The 17,952-nt window shown below is 37.1% G+C and overlaps 1 protein-coding gene across 2 annotated transcripts; it reads left to right on the top strand.

Moving 5' to 3' along the window:
* The first annotated feature begins 243 nt into the window (after positions 1-243).
* On the top strand, positions 244-17,207 carry CEP76 (centrosomal protein 76). Of its 2 annotated transcripts, XM_065889970.1 has the most exons (12): positions 244-380; positions 1,072-1,227; positions 2,287-2,365; positions 2,986-3,210; positions 4,525-4,710; positions 6,574-6,671; positions 7,270-7,398; positions 9,423-9,611; positions 11,991-12,157; positions 13,201-13,534; positions 15,591-15,808; positions 16,600-17,207. In XM_065889970.1, exons 1-12 carry the CDS (start codon positions 318-320, stop codon positions 16,736-16,738), a joined length of 1,983 nt encoding a protein of 660 aa, XP_065746042.1. In that variant the 5' UTR covers positions 244-317; the 3' UTR covers positions 16,739-17,207. The 2 variants fall into 2 exon arrangements, with proteins under 2 accessions (XP_065746042.1, XP_065746043.1); XM_065889971.1 differs by lacking the exon at positions 2,986-3,210 and having other exon boundaries at positions 318-380; positions 16,600-16,738.
* Positions 17,208-17,952: the final 745 nt, after the last annotated feature.

Here is a 17,952-nt window from a genome sequence, read left to right as displayed (position 1 = left end):
AGGTGCCCGTGCCACCGCCTGACGAGGCGGCGTGCGGCAGGGCCTGCGTGGAGGGGCGGTGGCAGGGGCGGCGCCGCAGGGAGCCGGCGGGCCCCGCATGGAGGCGGCGGGCGGGGCCGACCGGGGGGCGCCGGCCGAGATGACTGACAGGCGGCGCGAGGGCAGCCCGGCTGCCGTTTGGAAACAGCAGTTGGCGCCGCCAGGTTTCCCCGCCTGCCTGACGCGGCGGTCCGGGAGCGCGCGAGTCGAGCGGTCGCGGGCTCTCGCTCCGCCGCGGAGACGCTGCGGCGGCCGGGGAGCCCGAAGGGGAGCCCAGCATGTCGCTGCCTCCGGAGAAGGCGTCCGAGCTGAAGCAGCTCATCCACCAGCAGCTGAGCAAGGCGAGGCGGGGCGGGCGGCGGGGGCCGGGCTGGGGCGGGAGGCAAGCCCCGCGGAGTCGCGTCGAGCACAGCTGTGGGGCCGCAGGCCGTAGCTTCACCGGGGAGGTGGAGGCGGAGGGGCTGCCGGTGCTCTGGAGTGGAAGTGTTGCCGGTCCTTGGGGCTCAGCTGGGGCCCCGCAGCAGCCGCCTCCCGCCCGCCGCGTGCCTGTGCTGAGTGTCGGCGTCTTTCAGCCCCGCCGTGGTCTTGACACGGCATTGTGTCCCCCAGATTCATAAAGGGTCAGTCAGTTAACTCACGGTCACATCTAAAAAGTTGAAAGCTGACACTTAGTTTTTGATCGTCTCCTGCAGGTCTCTACTCTCAAAAAACTGGTTTCGGTTGAGTGTTATTTGTGGGGAAATGCTAGCAAAGGTAATAGATAACCAGTAGAGCTTATTTCTAGAATTCGTACTAAAAAATTCATCTTTAAAGGTTTTTTTCCTTTTAAAAACGTTTTCTTTATTCTCAGTGAATTTCGGTGACAATTTCACATTTATTGTTACTTCAGAGGTCTTTCTGAATTTAGTCTACACTCTCATTATGATTATTATTTTTGGGGGGGCGGGTCAGTATTTTAGAAAGAGGTTAGCTAGTTGGCAATCTTTGACTGATTTGTAACGTTGTAAGCCGTAATGCGAGTTCTCTGCATAGATGGATGTCCATGGCAGGATAAGAGAAATCCTTGCTGAGACCATACGGGAAGAACTGGCACCTGATCAACAACAGTTATCAACGGAAGATTTGATCAAAGCCCTTAGACGCCGGGGAATCATTGATGATGTGATGAAAGAACTTAATTTTGTTACTGTGAGTAATCTTTTAGAGGAAAAAATTTGAGAGTCTAAGTATGTTCTCATGCTTACTGCTGCTCGTAGGGTCCATATTTGGGGCCTCTCCTTTTAGTAAAACTACTTTTTAAATAAGACCATTTTGTCTAGTAATATCCTTGTCTCAAGTATGAGCTACTCTACTCTTGAATGGAGCAGGTAGGATTATGCCTCAGTGAAATTGTAGTTATGGACCTGATTATTCCCTTGGCAGTGAGAGTTTTCTCTTGTTATTTTCTAGGTCTGTAACTTTAAGTATATATATTAGTCAAATTAGTTCACTCCAACCTAATTCTTTTTTACTAATATTCTATAATTTTTCTAGATTAAGCTTATTTTTAAAATAAACACATTCTTTTGGCACTATGTTTTCTAAGATGAACAAATTATCAGTTTCTTTAAGAAAATAATTGTCTGCATAAGAACCTTCAGATCTTTTCATACAAATAGGTCAGTAGTGAGGTGATAGCCTCTCAGTGCACAAATTAGTAAGTAGGTCTTCTTTTGAAACTGAGGCAATAATGAGAGACTGTGACCTCAATACCTAGGTAATATATTGTGAAAATTGGATGGACTTCATAATACACCAGGGAATAAGTGTTTTAGTACAGCATCCTTTTTTGGTTTTTGAGGTTTATAAACTCATTTGTTATAAAAATTGACCTAGTAACAGCTTCTGCTGTGTGAATGTGTCACTTCCTTATTAAAATCAGTTCTGGTCCTGGTGGAATCACAAGCCGGATGTTATATGAGGTTTGGAGAAAATGTAACCTTTTGTAAAGTGTTAAGAATTTATTTTAGCATTCTGTGGACATGGCTTGAACATTAATTCCTTCGTGTTAGACTTTAGGAGTGACCAGTTGCATTACTGTTTTGGCAGGCTTTTCATTATTTTAACTATGCTAGGAAAGTAAGGACATTTTGAGGGGGTTTTATCCTATCTACTTTTGGTTCAGTTCTTAGTCCCATTATTGGCATTTCCTTGCTTAACTATAATTTTTGTTTTCTAATTTGTTTTGATTTTTTTCTGCCATTCTAGGATAATGTTGATCAAGAACTCCCTTCCTCTCCAAAACCTGTTGGCTTTACTGACAGACAATCAACGTTGTTAAAAAAAAGTATGTATATTTCTTTTTAACATTAATTTAGTTGTGGATAGTACTGCATATTGATGGGCTGTACTGTTTGGTATTTGATAGAAAACATTTCGATTTTTTTTTCCAGAATGAGATACTTATATTTTTGTGATTAATCATCCAAAAAACTTAGATTCTATTTTGCATGAAGTATATCAGAAGATTTAATGTATAGCTGGGTGGAAGCAAAAACAGGACCACCTGTTTCTCATATTTTATTAATATATCTTATAAATTGTACAGCCTTGCTTTTTTAATGGCAATGTAATTATCTAACAAGTATACTAGCTGAGTTGGTAATTGACTGAGTTGCTTTGTGGAGGTGAAGGAGTTGGATAATCAACTAAAAAATAAAGGTATCCTAAACCTTGGCTCTGACTCCTTTCTAGCTGGGAGAAAGTAGCCAGAGTGTAAATTCAGAAAAAGATATCATATTGGGTATCTTTTTTTCGCGGGGTACACAGGGGCCTGGTATTTAGTAAATATGTTACTCTTTATTTAGTCTTTGGTTTTATTTCTGTCAAGTTATTATTTCCTATTGTCTTGATCACATTGCTTAAGTTAATTGGCAGTTTCCTCATATATATTGCTACACTTTACAGCTAATATTGATCCAACACGGAGGTATCTTTACCTTCAGGTTTTGGGTGGAAAAGCTTTCTTGGAACATCTGCAAGAACCTGAGCCTTTACCAGGACAAGCTTGTTCAACCTTTACTTTATGTTTACATTTTCGAAACCAACGTTTTCGTTCTAAACCTGTTCCATGTGCCTGTGAACCAGATTTTCATGATGGCTTTTTACTTGAAGTACACAGAGAAAATTTAGGTAAGGAGCAATAATAAATTGCCATTTAATTTTGTAAATCTTCGTTAGGTTTTATTGCAGTACAACTTCTGCAATAAACAATTTCTGCTTAAGGTGAGATTTATAATGGTTGAATCTCCCAGTCTTTTGTTTTATTTTTTTTCCCTCACTGCTTTTTTCTACTTAAACTACTTACACCTACCTTCTTGCTTTATTTTTTGCAAATTAGTTTTCCCTGAATATTATTTTATTTTATTTATTTTTTTTTTTTAATTTTTCCGAACACGCAGGCTCAGCGGCCATGGCTCACGGGCCCAGCCGCTCTGCGGCATGTGGGATCTTCCCGGACCGGGGCACGAACCTGTGTCCCCTGCATTGGCAGGCGGACTCTCAACCACTGCGCCACCAGGGAAGCCCCCTGAATATTATTTTTTGACTGTTTTAATGGTTGGTTCTTTAGTAATAAAAATTTAAATGCTTGTTAGGTGGAGAATGAGACAGGATCCTTCTCATTTATGAAAGATGGCTAGATTTATGATGTCACATAACTTTTACAATCAAAGTTTAGATGTGAATCTATTACTCATTTTTATGACTTTAAAATTATGATGCTTGATTACTGTAATTATTTTACATTGTTTCTTTCTGTAAAGGTATCTTACATATTTTAGTTGTCAGTGTCAAAATCTTCATAACATATTTGTAAACTTAACAGTTTTATAATTATACGTTCAGAATTTTAGATTACTGAGATGGCTAATGCACTACTAAAATTTTGTTACTTTTTACCCGGTGAAAAATGTTACCTTAATAAGGCAGTTAATGGCTTAAATTGCTAGCTCCAAGGTGCTGGATATTTCAGTTTTGTGTAGGTAATACAGTGGTTGTTTCTAGAGGCTTTGGGATAAAGGTATTTTATTCCTAAAATACCTTTATTAAAGGGGAATAATGGTACCTTTATTAAAGGGAAATATTAAAGGGGAATGTTGACATATTTGAAGGCCTTTTATTGTGGTAGCATATATTATTTATGTACTTTTTTTTTTTTTTATGTACTTTTGAAGAGCAGACTTACCTCTTAGAGGTCAGAAAACACCAATATGCATTAAGTAACTAAGTAACTTGTCACAGTTCCCCCAGTCCTCTCAAAAGTTAGTGATACAAATGGGACTGTACTTTTTATTCCCAGTCTGTAGCATGCTTCCTGAGGCATTGCCAACTTGCTCTGTTTGATTTTATTTGTTTATTATTAGTATCCTTTTCAATGAATGTATTCTTTTACGTTGGTCTAACTGGATATGTAATGTGGTGTAATTTTTTTGTTTATGTTGCTAGGTGATGGAACTAGAATGGCTGATTCAACAACAATGTTATCAATAAGTGACCCAGTTCATATGGTGCTAATCAAAACAGACATATTTGCCGAGACCACTTTAGTAGCATCCTATTTTCTTGAATGGCGATCGGTTTTGGGCTCAGAAAATGGAGTGACCAATCTTACTGTGGAACTTATGGGTGTAGGTATGATGATTAATATCACTGTTACCTTTTTATAGCCACAGTTGGTTTGTAAATACATTTTACATTTTAAAAATGCCTTTGTAAGCCAAGGGGGAAACGTGTAAAAAGAGTTTCATTGGAATTACAGTGGTTCTATAATTACAGTTCTATAATTACAGTTCTAGAACTTCACAGTCACTCTGGCCTTGTCTAAAGGAAAAAAATTTTTTTTCTGTGAGATGCATAAAGAAATCTTGACGGCTTTTTTCCTCCAAATTTATTTGCTATAAAGAAAGTTAAGATTCTTCACACACACACGAATGCACTCACCCATACGTGACAACCTCCATCCTAGCACAGCCCAGAATACTGCGCATCCCATCAGTGCCAGGGCCTTCCTGTACCAGCGGTTCTTGCAGAACATGGAGTAGGTATTCTTCTAACCTTTTACAGGTGGGAAAGGGGCTCAAAGAAGGGCTAATTTGCTCAATGTCAGTATCAATGGTAGTATTGTTTGAGAACGGAGATGGTACCTGTCTTGTCACCATTGTTTTCCTGGACTCTTGCATGCTACCTGATACGTAATACATATTTGCTAGTGGAATGAAAAACAAAATAAAACCTGCACTGTTTTAAACACTACATATTATGCAATTACTGGGTTGATCAAAAAGATCTTATGGAAAAACCTGGACGAACCTTTTGGCCGACCCAATACTTGTGGTATTGAAATTTGGTTACAGAGTTAAACTTGGCCAGTGGACAATAGAGCTTTAGTAATTTAGATAAGTTAGAACCCAGAATACGTTTTTCCATAAGTAAATAGTAGGGAGAAAGCTCTATGTAGGAGATTTTTTAAAATATATATTTATTTATTTATTTGGCTGCGCTGGGTCTTAGTTGCGGCGTGCGGGATCTAGTTCCCTGAGCAGGGATTGAAGCCGGGGCCCTTGCATTAGGAGTGCAGAGTCTTACCACTGGACCACCAGGGAAGTCCCAGGATATTTATTCTCAAAAGAGATACCTATTATTTGTTTTCAAATGTAGACCTAACACAATAGTCATAGAATGACCTGGAAATTTCTGATTCATCAAAGAAATATTAAATAGTTCTGGTATGAAGTATATTTGTTTTCTAATTCTTTAGATCCAGGCATGGATTAAAAATTTGTATTCACATGTAATGTGAAAAATGGGAAGGGATAAATGGAAATTACTGTATGTGACAAAATGTATAAATATTTTCTGAGAATGAGGTGTTAAAAATTGCTTTGTACTCAGCCATAAAAAGGAATGAAATTGGGTCATTTGTAGAGACGTGGATGGACCTAAGGAGTGTCATACAGAGTGAAGTAAGCCAGAAAGAGGAAAACAAGTATCGTGTAATAATGCATATATGCAGAATCTAGAAAAATGGTACAGATGATCCTATTTGCAAAGCAGAAATAGAGACACAGACGTTGAGAACAAATGTATGGATACCAAGGGGGGGGGGTGGGAAGAATTGGGAGACTGGGATTGACACATATACATTATTGATACTAAAAAAAAGAAGAAAAATAAAACCAGTTGCTTTGACTTTGTTTTTAATGAAGATAATCAAGAATCATAAATTCTTTAGGTCTGGAAAGTCCTTTAAAATGTGATTTGGAAGCTAAGAAAATAGGTAATCTCCTTATAACTAGATAAAGGCCTTTGAACAAAATAAAAACTAATTTGATTTGGTTCATTTTTAATATGAATATTAAAGATGACATTAAGTATTATCTTTATTTCATGTAAGTGGTAAAGTACAAAAATTCTTAAATTATTTTGGTTGAACTTTGATTGACTAAATATATATAGTATTAAAACGTCTGAAGTTACATTTATTTACATTTACAGGCACAGAATCAAAAGTTTCTGTGGGAATTTTAAATATAAAACTTGAGATGTACCCACCACTCAATCAAACATTATCTCAGGAAGTAGTGAACACACAGGTAAATAATCCTGAATTTCTCTTCTTTGTGTGTGTGTTTTCATAGTAGTATATTTACCTGTTAATTGTAGAAAGTGTTCTCTTTTTAGAAAATTATCATTCGTTAGTTTTAAGCAAGAGAAGGACAATATGAATCATCATTTAAAAATTTTTGTCTGGGGTCAAAAATGGTGGCTCTGGGGCTTCCCTCGTGGCGCAGTGGTTGGGAGTCCGCCTGCCGATGCAGGGGACACGGGTTCGTGCCCCGGTCGGGGAGGATCCCACATGCCGTGGAGAAGCTGGGCCTGTGAGCCATGGCCGCTGAGCCTGCACGTCCGGAGCCTGTGCTCCGCAGCGGGAGAGGCCACAACAGTGAGAGGCCCGCATACCTCAAAAAAAAAAAAAAAAAATGGTGGCTCTGACTACTGTATGGAGACTGGATTGTCCTGGGAAGTGTGAGAACAGGGAGACCAGTTAGGAGGCCCTTACAGACAAGCGATGGTGGTGTCTTCGATTAGGGTACTGGTAACGATGGAGGAAATGCAGAGATTTGTTACATATTTGAAGTAATTAATTAAGCAGAATGAATATAAATTGATATATATTTTTTAAATTTCAAGCTTGCTTTGGAACGTCAGAAAACTGCAGAGAAAGAGCGGTTATTTCTTGTGTATGCTAAGCAGTGGTGGAGAGAATATTTGCAAATTCGACCCTCACACAATTCACGGCTGGTTAAGATTTTTGCACAGGTTTGTAAATTGTATGAGAAAAGCTTCACACCTGTATTTGAGATTTACTGTTGTAAATGTAAATTTCATTTAACTTGAATTTGTAAAATGTATTTATTCCAGACAAATGAAAGTTTATTTATAAAATAGAATGCTGATTTTGTAGTGCTCTCTTACAGTAGTAAGTAGGTGAGTGACATAACACAATCTTTGTTTTATTTTGGTTTTCTTTTTCAATTGTTTTTCTAAACCTTTTTTGAATATATTTGATTTAAATTAGATGAAAACTCATTTTGTTTAACTTGGAGTGTGTCCTTGATAGATACTTTGTACTAAATAATTAAGTACTGGGACACTTTGCAATTTATATATAAATTCAACTTTCATGTGCAGAATTGGGAGTGTAGGCATGTATTTTTTTGTTAGGGTACTTTTTTAAGGCAAACAATATTGCATGTAATAATTTTATTTAACCCAGATCTCTAAGCTGGTGATCAGCAATATTTTACAGCAAAAATTTAGTTATGTATCTCTGCCTCTGTTGTTTATTTGTATTATAATTTTAAAATATTTATTTATTTTTATTGGGCTGTGCCAGGTCTTAGCTGGGCACCCGGGATCTTTAGTTGCAGCGTGTGGGATCTAGTTCCCTAACCAGGGATCGAACCTGGGCCCTCTGCATTGGGAGCGCAGAGTCTTAAATGCTGGACAGCCAGGGAAGTCCCTCTGCCGCTACTTTTTCTGTATCCTAAGCCCATTTTCTCTTATTAATGAACCAACATAAGATAAATGGTCAGATCCATTTTTTTTTTTTTTTTTTACAACTTCTGAGGAACCATTCAAATATTTTATATATATTGAGCCTCGAGTAGGTGCTTTTATATGAGTATAGTGTATTTTGGGTAGTATTTCTCAGATCCTATACATTTGTCTAGCTTTAACTTACATTCCCTAGATTTTAGAACAGGCTAAAAATGGTTCAGTTTCTAGGTGAGGAGCTTGAGAATGGGAAACCTAGTTGACTGGTGGTGGAAATGCGGGAAGTGGCTTCTGACTTTCCAATAACGTTGTCTATACGTTGAATGACTGGGCAGGTGACGTCAGGACAAGGGTGAAGAGAAACCAGTTGAGGTATAACTGGCTCCCTGCTGTCTATATAGTCTAGGGTGCGGTTATTCACTGCCCTGTGGAATCCCGGACCAGAGGGGGGACCTGCACAGGGAGGGAGGGAGGAAGTGGATCAGAGAAATGGCACATGGAAGAGCTGAATAATGTCCTGTTGTGTATACATACACACCACACCTTCTTTATCCATTCACCCCTTGATGGACACTTAGGTGTTTCCGTAACTTGGCCGTTGTGAATAATGCTGCAGTGACCTGGGATGGGTGTGCAGGTATCTCTTTGAGATGCTGATTTCAGTTGCTTTGGATGTACATCCAGGAGTGGGATTGCTGGGTCGTACGATGGTTTAAGTTCTTACTGTCACATACTTTGGAGTCACATGGCTCAGTGTTTGAATCCTGGCTCTGTTGTGTAATAGCTGTAGCTTCAGTTTCTTTAACTTTATTTATTTATTATTGTATTTATTTATTTTTGGCTGCGTCGGGTCTTCGTTGCTGTGCGCCGGCTTTCTCTAGTTGTAGCGAGCAGGGGCTATTCTTCGTTGCAGTGTGTGGGCTTCTCATTGTGGTGGCTTCCCTAGTTGCAGAGCATGGGCTCTAGGTGTGCGGGCTTAAGTAGTTGTAGCATGAGGGCTCAGTAGTTGTGGCATGAGGGCTCAGTAGTTGTGGCACATGGGCTTAGTTGCTCTGCGTGTATCTTCAGTTTCTTTATCGATGAAATGAAAATAATAAGAGATGTTATGAGGATTAAAAGAAAAATTGCATGCACAACACTTAGTAGCCTAGTGCTGCATGTCCCGTGAGCACTCAGGAAGTGGTGTCCAGAATTACTTCCTCTTATTAATGTATTCTAAGAAAAAGTGTTAAAATTGGGAATGATTAACCTGTCATTACAGATAATGTTTTCCCCTTCTCCTCCAGGATGAAAATGGGATAAATAGACCAGTCTGTTCTTATGTTAAACCACTTCGAGCTGGGAGGCTTCTGGATACTCCAAGGCAAGCAGCAAGATTTGTTAATGTCCTTGGTTATGAAAGAGCCCCTGTTATCGGAGGAGGAGGTAAACAGGAACAGTGGTGCACTCTGCTGGCCTTTCTCTGTAGAAACAAGGTATCCTACACACATAATAGAACTAAAAACCAGTACATCATAGTTATTGTGAGTTTATGGTATATTTGTAAAAGAATTAACTTCGGAAAAAAGTACGTATTGTCAATTTGAACAAGTCAGGATCTTCTTTTCATCATTTTCCTTAACATTTAAATGTCAGTACATTAAAAAAAAACTTCACATCTTTATTTTCTCATGTAATTTCTTATTTAACATAATGTGATTTTTGTGAGGTGTAGGGACCTACAAGCACTATAGTGTCAGAAACCAAGGTGGAGAGGTAAACAGTGAATTAGATATAGCACCAAGACCAGAACCATGGCCTTTTAGTTTATGGGTTAGTTCATGGGTTTAGTTCATGGGTTAAAATTTGCTTAGATGGTACTTTTTTTTTTAAAGAGAAAATGGCAGTTACAAAATGAATATGGAAAAAAATGTTGGATTGCACGGTATTTAGTTCCAAATATAAGCATATATTTAAGAATTTGTGTATATATATTGATGTTGAACGTAAATGATTTCAGTAAACTAATTTTATATATTATGGTATATTTTCTAATTTTCTGTGTTCTAAAATTTTGATGATATTATGAAAACAAGACTATCTTTAGCATTCCAACTCTGTTGAAACACAACAGAAAAAATAAACTTCTTTAATGTATTATTGTTTTGAAATAATTTTTAGTCTGAAGTTGTGTAAATAGTACATATGGGTATTCACAAGGCAAAGCTTATACATTGGAAGAAACCATTTAGATTAGAGATTGATTTGTCAATTGGAAAGATTTTTAAAGACAATTGAAAACAGTTAAACATTACTTATCAAAAAAATTATTTTGATTTATTCCCAAGTTGTAGTTCCCAGAAGTTGTATATATGGATTTAAACTTAAAATAAAAATTTCAAATATAGTAGGAATGGTACACATTTTAAATTATTATCTAAATAATTCTTTTGTAAAACAAATAATCACCCCCTTTGATTCTCTGTTTTATTTTCTTTACCTGAGTGTATTTGAAGAGATAGCACAGCTTGACTTAGAAGTTTGAAAATTATTTAAAATATTTTTCTTGCACAAACAATAGCTTTACAACAGTAAAGGTGAAATTTCACCCATAATTCTATTTTTCATCTATTTTTATATTTTTATGTTTCTCTCCTGTGTATATACGATTTTTCCATAATTATAATTGATATAAATAAAATTTTGTGCCCTGCTTTTATAAATTAGCATTATGTTTTGAACATTTTCCTATGTGTCGCTACAGTCATTATGATCTCCGTCTTTTAATGGCTGAATAAAGTTTTCATGAGTTGATATACAAAATCTGCTTAACTGTTTTGTTGTCATAGGATCTGTTTTGCCATCATAGGAACTGTTTCTTTTGGCTAAGTTAGGCTTGCTTCCAAGTTTTTTGATATCACTGTGAATGAATTTTTGCATTGAATGTCTTTGGTTATATTGTTATTTTTCTTTTGAAATTTTTTTCTAATACAAAATCTCATGTATAGAAATAACTGGGTCTAAAAGGTTGGATATTATATTTTTCAAAAGTCAATTTAACAATTATAAGGTGCTATTTGTTTTATTATTGTTAATTAAAAGACAGCAGTGTAGAGCCACTAATGCAAAATTTGGGGGGAAAGAAATCATCCCTCATTCTAACACTGACCTCAATAGTTATTTTTGCTTTTGTATATTACCTGTAGTCCTACACTTAAATATCTTCATATAATTATAGCCTTACTGTTTAATTAATTTTAATACTTTTTTCACAGAAAATGTCAGATATTTTCTATTATTTTTGTTGTCTCATAATTTTTTAAAATTGTGAAAGTAATATAACATTATCAAAGAGAGTTTAGACAAGAGAAGGGGAAACTATATATATATAATCTACGCTAATTGTAGCTATTGTTGGTGTTCTTTTATCCAATCATTTTTTTCTATGTATGTATTTCCTTAAAACGATCATGTATAGATACTTTAATTCATTGTTTTAATTTAAGTTTGAGTATTTTCCTGTTTATTTTCATTTCCTACTATATGATTTGTCAGGTTGTGTGTTCATGCCCTTTAGCTATTTATCTTTAAATTCTTACTGCTTTCCTTCTATGTTGTATGAGTTCTTTATAAACTTTGGAATCTTAGAGTGTACATATTATGACCATCAGATTTGTAGGCACTGACTTTGTAAAATAGGTGCTTTTAAAATGTGTATGTTCTTTTTGTCCCCTCATTGTTTTAGCTTAACACTGGACTAATGATTAAAAGTGAAAATTTAATAATACTTTTTAATTGCAATTTTGTATTTAAATATTTAAAGAGGAAACAATATGAAGCAGTAAATAGTTAATTTTACTTCCTTTCATTTCCAGGGAGACTGTGAAGACCATGCCAACCTCCTGTGCAGCCTCCTTCTCGGATATGGGCTGGAAGCCTTTGTCTGTGTTGGGACAAAGGCCAAGGGAGTGCCCCACGCATGGGTTATGACGTGTGGGACTGATGGAACCATCACTTTTTGGGAGAGTTTAACAGGACACAGGTTTGTCAACTAAGTTTATAAGGATATTAACATGAGGGTGTAAATGTTGTAAACTATAGGTTCTTTGTTTGTATTGATGATACTCAAAGACATGTATTGATAATTTTGGTTATGTAAAAAATTGCTTCAAGTAAGATAGCTAGGAACTAAACTCTAAGAAAATTTGTACACCTAAAATGTTCTTTACCAACATGATATTAATAAAAAATGAATTATGTTTATTTTTAATTTTGTGTAATTGGCTTATGTTTCTTCTTTTCTTTTCTTTTTTTTTTTGGCCGTGCGTGCCACGTGGCATGCGGGATCTTAGTTCCCCGAGAAGGGATTAAACCCGCGCCCCCTGCAGTGGAAGTGTGGAGTCTTAACCACTGGACCACCAGGGATGTCCCGGCATATGTTTTTCCTGATGATCATCCCTAGGCCTAAAAATAAATACAAGTTGTAAATCATTTCTTTTGAAAATTTGATGTGGTTACTAACTCTGTGTTGGTAAATCCACTGTACTTTTTTTCAGTGTCATCAGATTTTGAAAGAGTGAAATGTTTCCTCCTTCCTGGAACATTCTCTTCGTTAGCTTCTCTCGTAGCACTGTGTTTCAGTTTTCATTATTCCTCTTTGGCTCTTCTCTGTTTTCCTTCATTTTATCTTCAAATGTGGGAGTTCCTGAAGGCACAGCCCTGGGCCCTCTTCTCATTTTCCTGGGTTTTCTTTTTCCTTGGTTGATAGTCATTTTAATTAGTTGTACCTAAAAATGTGTAACTAAATTATTTTGTTATCTGATAAATGTTTTTGATCTTAATGCTATACACAGAATATGTTCTTGTGTTAAAGGAATAAAATCGGTTCTATATCGTAAGATGTGCCATACAGTTAACATAGAGTAATCAAATTTTGGAAATAGAAGAAGGAAAAACAAGTATTAAACTGTACTCTTGGGAAATAGTTATGACCTTAAGTGTTAGAATAATTTTTTTCCTCAATAAGCTGCTGTTGTCTTATTTTTTAAGTTCTTATTATATAAAATTATGATTAACCTTTTTTAGGTACCTCCACAAACCTACGAGTCCTGATGAGCCTTCAGCTGCTGAGCAGCCCAAACCGTTGTACCCGTATCGAACAATCGGTTGTGTTTTCAATCATCAGATGTTCCTGGGAAACTGTCAGCCCTCTGACTCAGTAGAAAGCTGTGTGTTTGATTTGAATGATGAGTCCAAATGGAAACCCATGAGTGAGGAAGCAATTAAATCCGTGTGTGCTCCAGGGGCCACCACGTCCCTCCCTCCCTTCCCTCCGCTGTGTGCATCCACGATTGATGCTTCGGTAACAAGCAATGAAATTGAAATGCAGCTCAGGCTACTCGTGTCGGAACACAGGAAGGTAATTAACACTGACGTTTGTGCTTTCCTGCAGTTTTTTCATTTGTTTATGTATTTAATAATTTGGGAGGCATGTAAAATAGTGCCAATCAATATTCTAGCCCTAAACAAAGTAAATTCAATCCCTTCCTTTATGAAGCTTGTAGTTTTGAAAATCATGAGAATAAAGTTCTGAGATTCAAAAATTTCTAAACTCACCAATACTTCGAGAATTTATTGCTTCCTTCTAGAAATGAAGAACGGTGGACTTGTTCAGACTTTTGTGAATTTGGATTTCCTCTTTTTAAAGTACTTATTCACATCATTCCCCATTGAAAATATTGGGTTAATTTTTTTCATATTCATTTTTTTCCAGGTTTGTTTTGTTTTTCTATTACATTAAAGTAGGTAGATGTAAGATGGTATCCTCATTTTGTCTTTAATTTGCATTTCCCTGATTGCTGATGAGATCAAGCTTCTTATTAGTCATTTAGATTTCTTTTGTAAAGGGCCTTAAAGGAAACATAAAAAGAACTAATCATAAAGGAAAAGATTAGTATATTTTAAGAACTTATTTTAAGAACTTATGTTCATCAAAAGAAATTATTAAGAGTGAAAAAGCAGCCTTGGAGTGGGAAAAGTTATTTGCCACACATATAACCAACAAAAGACTAGAGTCCAAAACTTCTACAGAAGATTGATTTCTAATTTACCTTTTGGGATTCCCTAGTAGACTCCCCACCTTGGGTGAGCCCTGATACTCATGTTCCTTGAGACCATCAAAGGCAAGCTGATTAGCAAGTGTGTTCTCTGGGCTCCCAATTACTCTTAGCTTTGGCCTCTAAAATCTTACCTACTTGCCAACTCCTCAGAGCATTTAGGAATATGTTTTGGGAAGTATTTAATGTGGCATCTGTAGTGTGTTTGCAGCAATAGGTGGGTCAGGGCCCCAGCTCACTGCACCGCTGGAAGCCAAAGCCCCTGACTTGTGCCCTCCATTGCTTGTATTGCCTTTTAGTTTTCTTAGCTCCTGTTCACAAATGAAACCGGTATTTTATTACATTATAAGAGTTACTTTGTATAGAAAAAGAAAACAAAACTGAGCTGGATGCCATTGATGATCACTAGCTAAGTTAATGGTGTCTGTAAACCAGCAAGTGGGGTTCGGAGGAAAAGTATAGGTGATCATAGACCTTGGAATCACTTGAAACCAGTTGTAACTGAATGTGAAATTAGATCTGTTATGATAATCAAAGTATTTAGAATTTTGAGTTTGTTTGTAACATTAAAAAAATATCACGTGTCTAGATAGCAATAGTTCATTTGATATTATAAATGACATTAGAATTGCCTTCAACATGTTTTAAGTTCCCTGAGAGCCTAAAGCCTGTGCTCTTCGGTACCTTTTACAGAATAAATGCTTGGTAAATATTTGAGTTTAATTATATATGCAATTTGTTTGTTGACTTTTCTCCCATACTACAGTTGAATTTATGGTGGGAGCAATCAAATTAAGCAGATTCAACCTTGCTAAACTCTTTAAAGTTAAATAAAATGTGACCTCAGGGGGCTTCCCTGGTGGCGCAGTGGTTGAGAGTCCGCCTGCCAATGCAGGGGACATGGGTTCGTGCCCCGGTCCGGGAAGATCCCACATGCCGCGGAGCGGCTGGGCCGGTGAGCCATGGCCACTGAGCCTGCGTGTCTGGAGCCTGTGCTCCGCAAGGGGAGAGGCCACAACAGTGAGAGGCCCATGTACCGCAAAAAAAAAAAAAAAAAATGTGACCTCAGAATTCAGTGACACTGTCTTCCGCAATAGGATGATTCCTTATGGTCTTGTGGATATTAAGGAAGTACAGGATTTGGAGCCTTCACTAACATCATTGCATTGGCCTATTTTTGTTGTTTCTCTAAGAAGTAAAACCTGATACCTGTGGTTCTTTTTATAATTTTTACTTCTGTGTATCCTTATAATAATAGGAAGCTAAGAAAATTATGACAGGTTTTAAAAATCTTTTGGCATACATTAAAATAATTATTAAAATCAATAAAATAATCAATTTCCCTTTCGATTGCTGTAGGATCTTGGCCTCACTACTGTTTGGGAAGACCAGCTTTCCTATCTCTTATCACCTGCTCTGGCATCTTATGAATTTGAGCGTACAACCAGTATATCTGCGGGCAATGAAGAATTTCAGGACGCCATCAGGAGGGCTGTACCTGATGGTCACACATTTAAAGGGTTCCCAATACACTTTGTGTATAGAAATGCGCGGCGCGCCTTTGCCACATGTCTTCGGTAGGTGGATTGTGACATCATAGATATTTCTGACTTAATCTCAGCCATCAGTATGGTTCTCATTTAGGAATGAGTTCAGAGTCACACAGGCAGCTCTTATGATACATCCTTCTGCCACAGGTTGTGATTCATTAGGACCGGAATGTAGCTCTAGCGAGTTCGGGATAATTTTCCCAATGGTTTTGGTACAATCTAGTTGAGGATCACTGATCTTATATAGTGTCACTTTAAAAATTTATAGACTATGAGGAAATAGTTTATAATTTGAATAGTTTTACCAAAATTATAGAGCCATTGGTAGTAGAGACAGGATTTTTTTTTTTTTTTTTTTTTTTTTTTGGCGGTACATGGGCCTCTCACTGTTGTGGCCTCTCCCATTGCGGAGCACAGGCTCTGGACACGCAGGCTCAGCAGCCATGGCTCACGGGCCCACCCGCTCCACGGCATTTGGGATCTTCCCGGACCGGGGCACGAACCCGCGTCCCCTGCATCAGCAGGCGGACTCTCAGCCACTGCGCCACCAGGGAAGACCCAGAGACAGGATTTTTAAAAATCATTTTTTTTTAACATCTTTATTGGAGTATAATTGCTTTACAATGGTGTGTTAGTTTCTGCTGTATAACAGAGTGAATCAGCTATACGTATACATATATCCCCGTATCTCCTCCCTCTTGCGTCTCCCTCCCACCCTCCCTATCCCTAAAAATCATTTTAAATACTGACTTTCTTGGGAATAAGAAAGTAAAACCTAAATTCGTTTCTTAATTGAATACATTTTCTTTCTTCTGTAGGTCTCCTTTCTGTGAAGAAATAATCTGTTGCCGTGGAGACCAGGTGCGACTGGCAGTTCGTGTCCGAGTGTTTACTTACCCTGAATCTGCATGTGCTGTTTGGATCATGTTTGCTTGTAAATATCGCTCAGTACTATAGGACTAACTAACATTTCTATAAGAATATACCTGTATTTTATTGGAATTTTACACATTGTATTGATACATTACTAGCTGTTTAGAAGTTCATTATTTTAAAAATCACAGTCTGGCTTGGATGTCATATTTCACTTTTGTATATACCTGACTAATAATGTTTGAAAAAAATCATGATGTGTGTATTTAAAAATTAAGGATGAAAAACTTATATAAATCTGAGTGGAAGTTAGTATAAATTAAGTGTGTATCCTATTTTAATAAATGCTACTTTGTTTATAGGTAGTCAGTAGTTTAAATATGAATATAAAATTTACTCAGTTTTCTTTACATTAGCAGGTAATCAGAACATTATTTGTCTAAGGGTTTGAGCCATAGTAAAATTAATATGATTATTATTTTTCATAGATTAATGGGATTATTTTATATAAGTTAGGAGACTTTAACTTCACAACAGATTTATTTATTACATAGATGAAAATACATTTTGATGAGTTTACCACTTTTGTGGTTTACCCATAACCATAGGGATATTTGTGACTTTCCAGAGAGTATGGGAAGATATGGATGCAGGAGCAGGGAAAAAACTAGTACCAGAAAAGCATAAATATTAGTAACAAAACGAACTGCACTTGAAAGTACACAAATAATTTATAAATATTTGTTAGTTTGATTCATTATAAAAGTGAATTGGGTATTTTAGAAAAAATTTATCATACCCTTTTGTTACGATGTTGAGAAATAGTTTTCTGTAATTAATATTGGCAGTCTGTTGCTGGCTGATTTTCTGTGGTCAGAGGATTCATTACTAGCCTCTCATGGAGTCCATCTTCTGAAACCACAGTTTTTCTTTCTTTCTTTTTCCCTTTGTGGTAAAAACATCGATGTATATGTGATAAATCTAAATCAGAATTATGTGTGAAGCCACTGAAAAATAAGCCTCTGTGAGCGCCTCCATGCCGATGTTTGATTTTAAATTGAGCACAGTGAGCGTTGAAGAAAGAGGCTGTAGCAGTTTGACTGTAAGAAGCTGCCTGACGGATTACTTCGCAGGTCCGTCAGCCTCTCTGCACAGCTCTCGGTTCAGTTCCTTCTCCCGCTGGGCTTCTTAGGAAAGTGACTGTGTACTGTTGGTTGTGCAAGTTATTCTTTTCATCACTTTAATTCACCATCACAAATAAGATGATTTAATGTTTTAAAAATTAAAGATATCCTAAA

Source organism: Phocoena phocoena, chromosome 13, assembly GCF_963924675.1.
Source record: "Phocoena phocoena chromosome 13, mPhoPho1.1, whole genome shotgun sequence".
NCBI lineage: Eukaryota > Metazoa > Chordata > Mammalia > Artiodactyla > Phocoenidae > Phocoena > Phocoena phocoena.
Note: the sequence above shows the minus strand (reverse complement) of the source record. Positions and strands in the feature narration are given on the sequence as shown.

What these genes read in the sequence shown, in the direction of transcription:
- CEP76 (XM_065889970.1), top strand. Translation starts at nt 318, where the DNA reads ATGTCGCTGCCTCCGGAGAAGGCGTCCGAGCTGAAGCAGCTCATCCAC. An exon ending in AAGAACTTAATTTTGTTACT is followed by an intron (nt 1,228 to 2,286) that starts GTGAGTAATCTT and finishes CTGCCATTCTAG; the next exon opens with GATAATGTTGATCAAGAACT. An exon ending in GAGAGTTTAACAGGACACAG is followed by an intron (nt 12,158 to 13,200) that starts GTTTGTCAACTA and finishes AACCTTTTTTAG; the next exon opens with GTACCTCCACAAACCTACGA.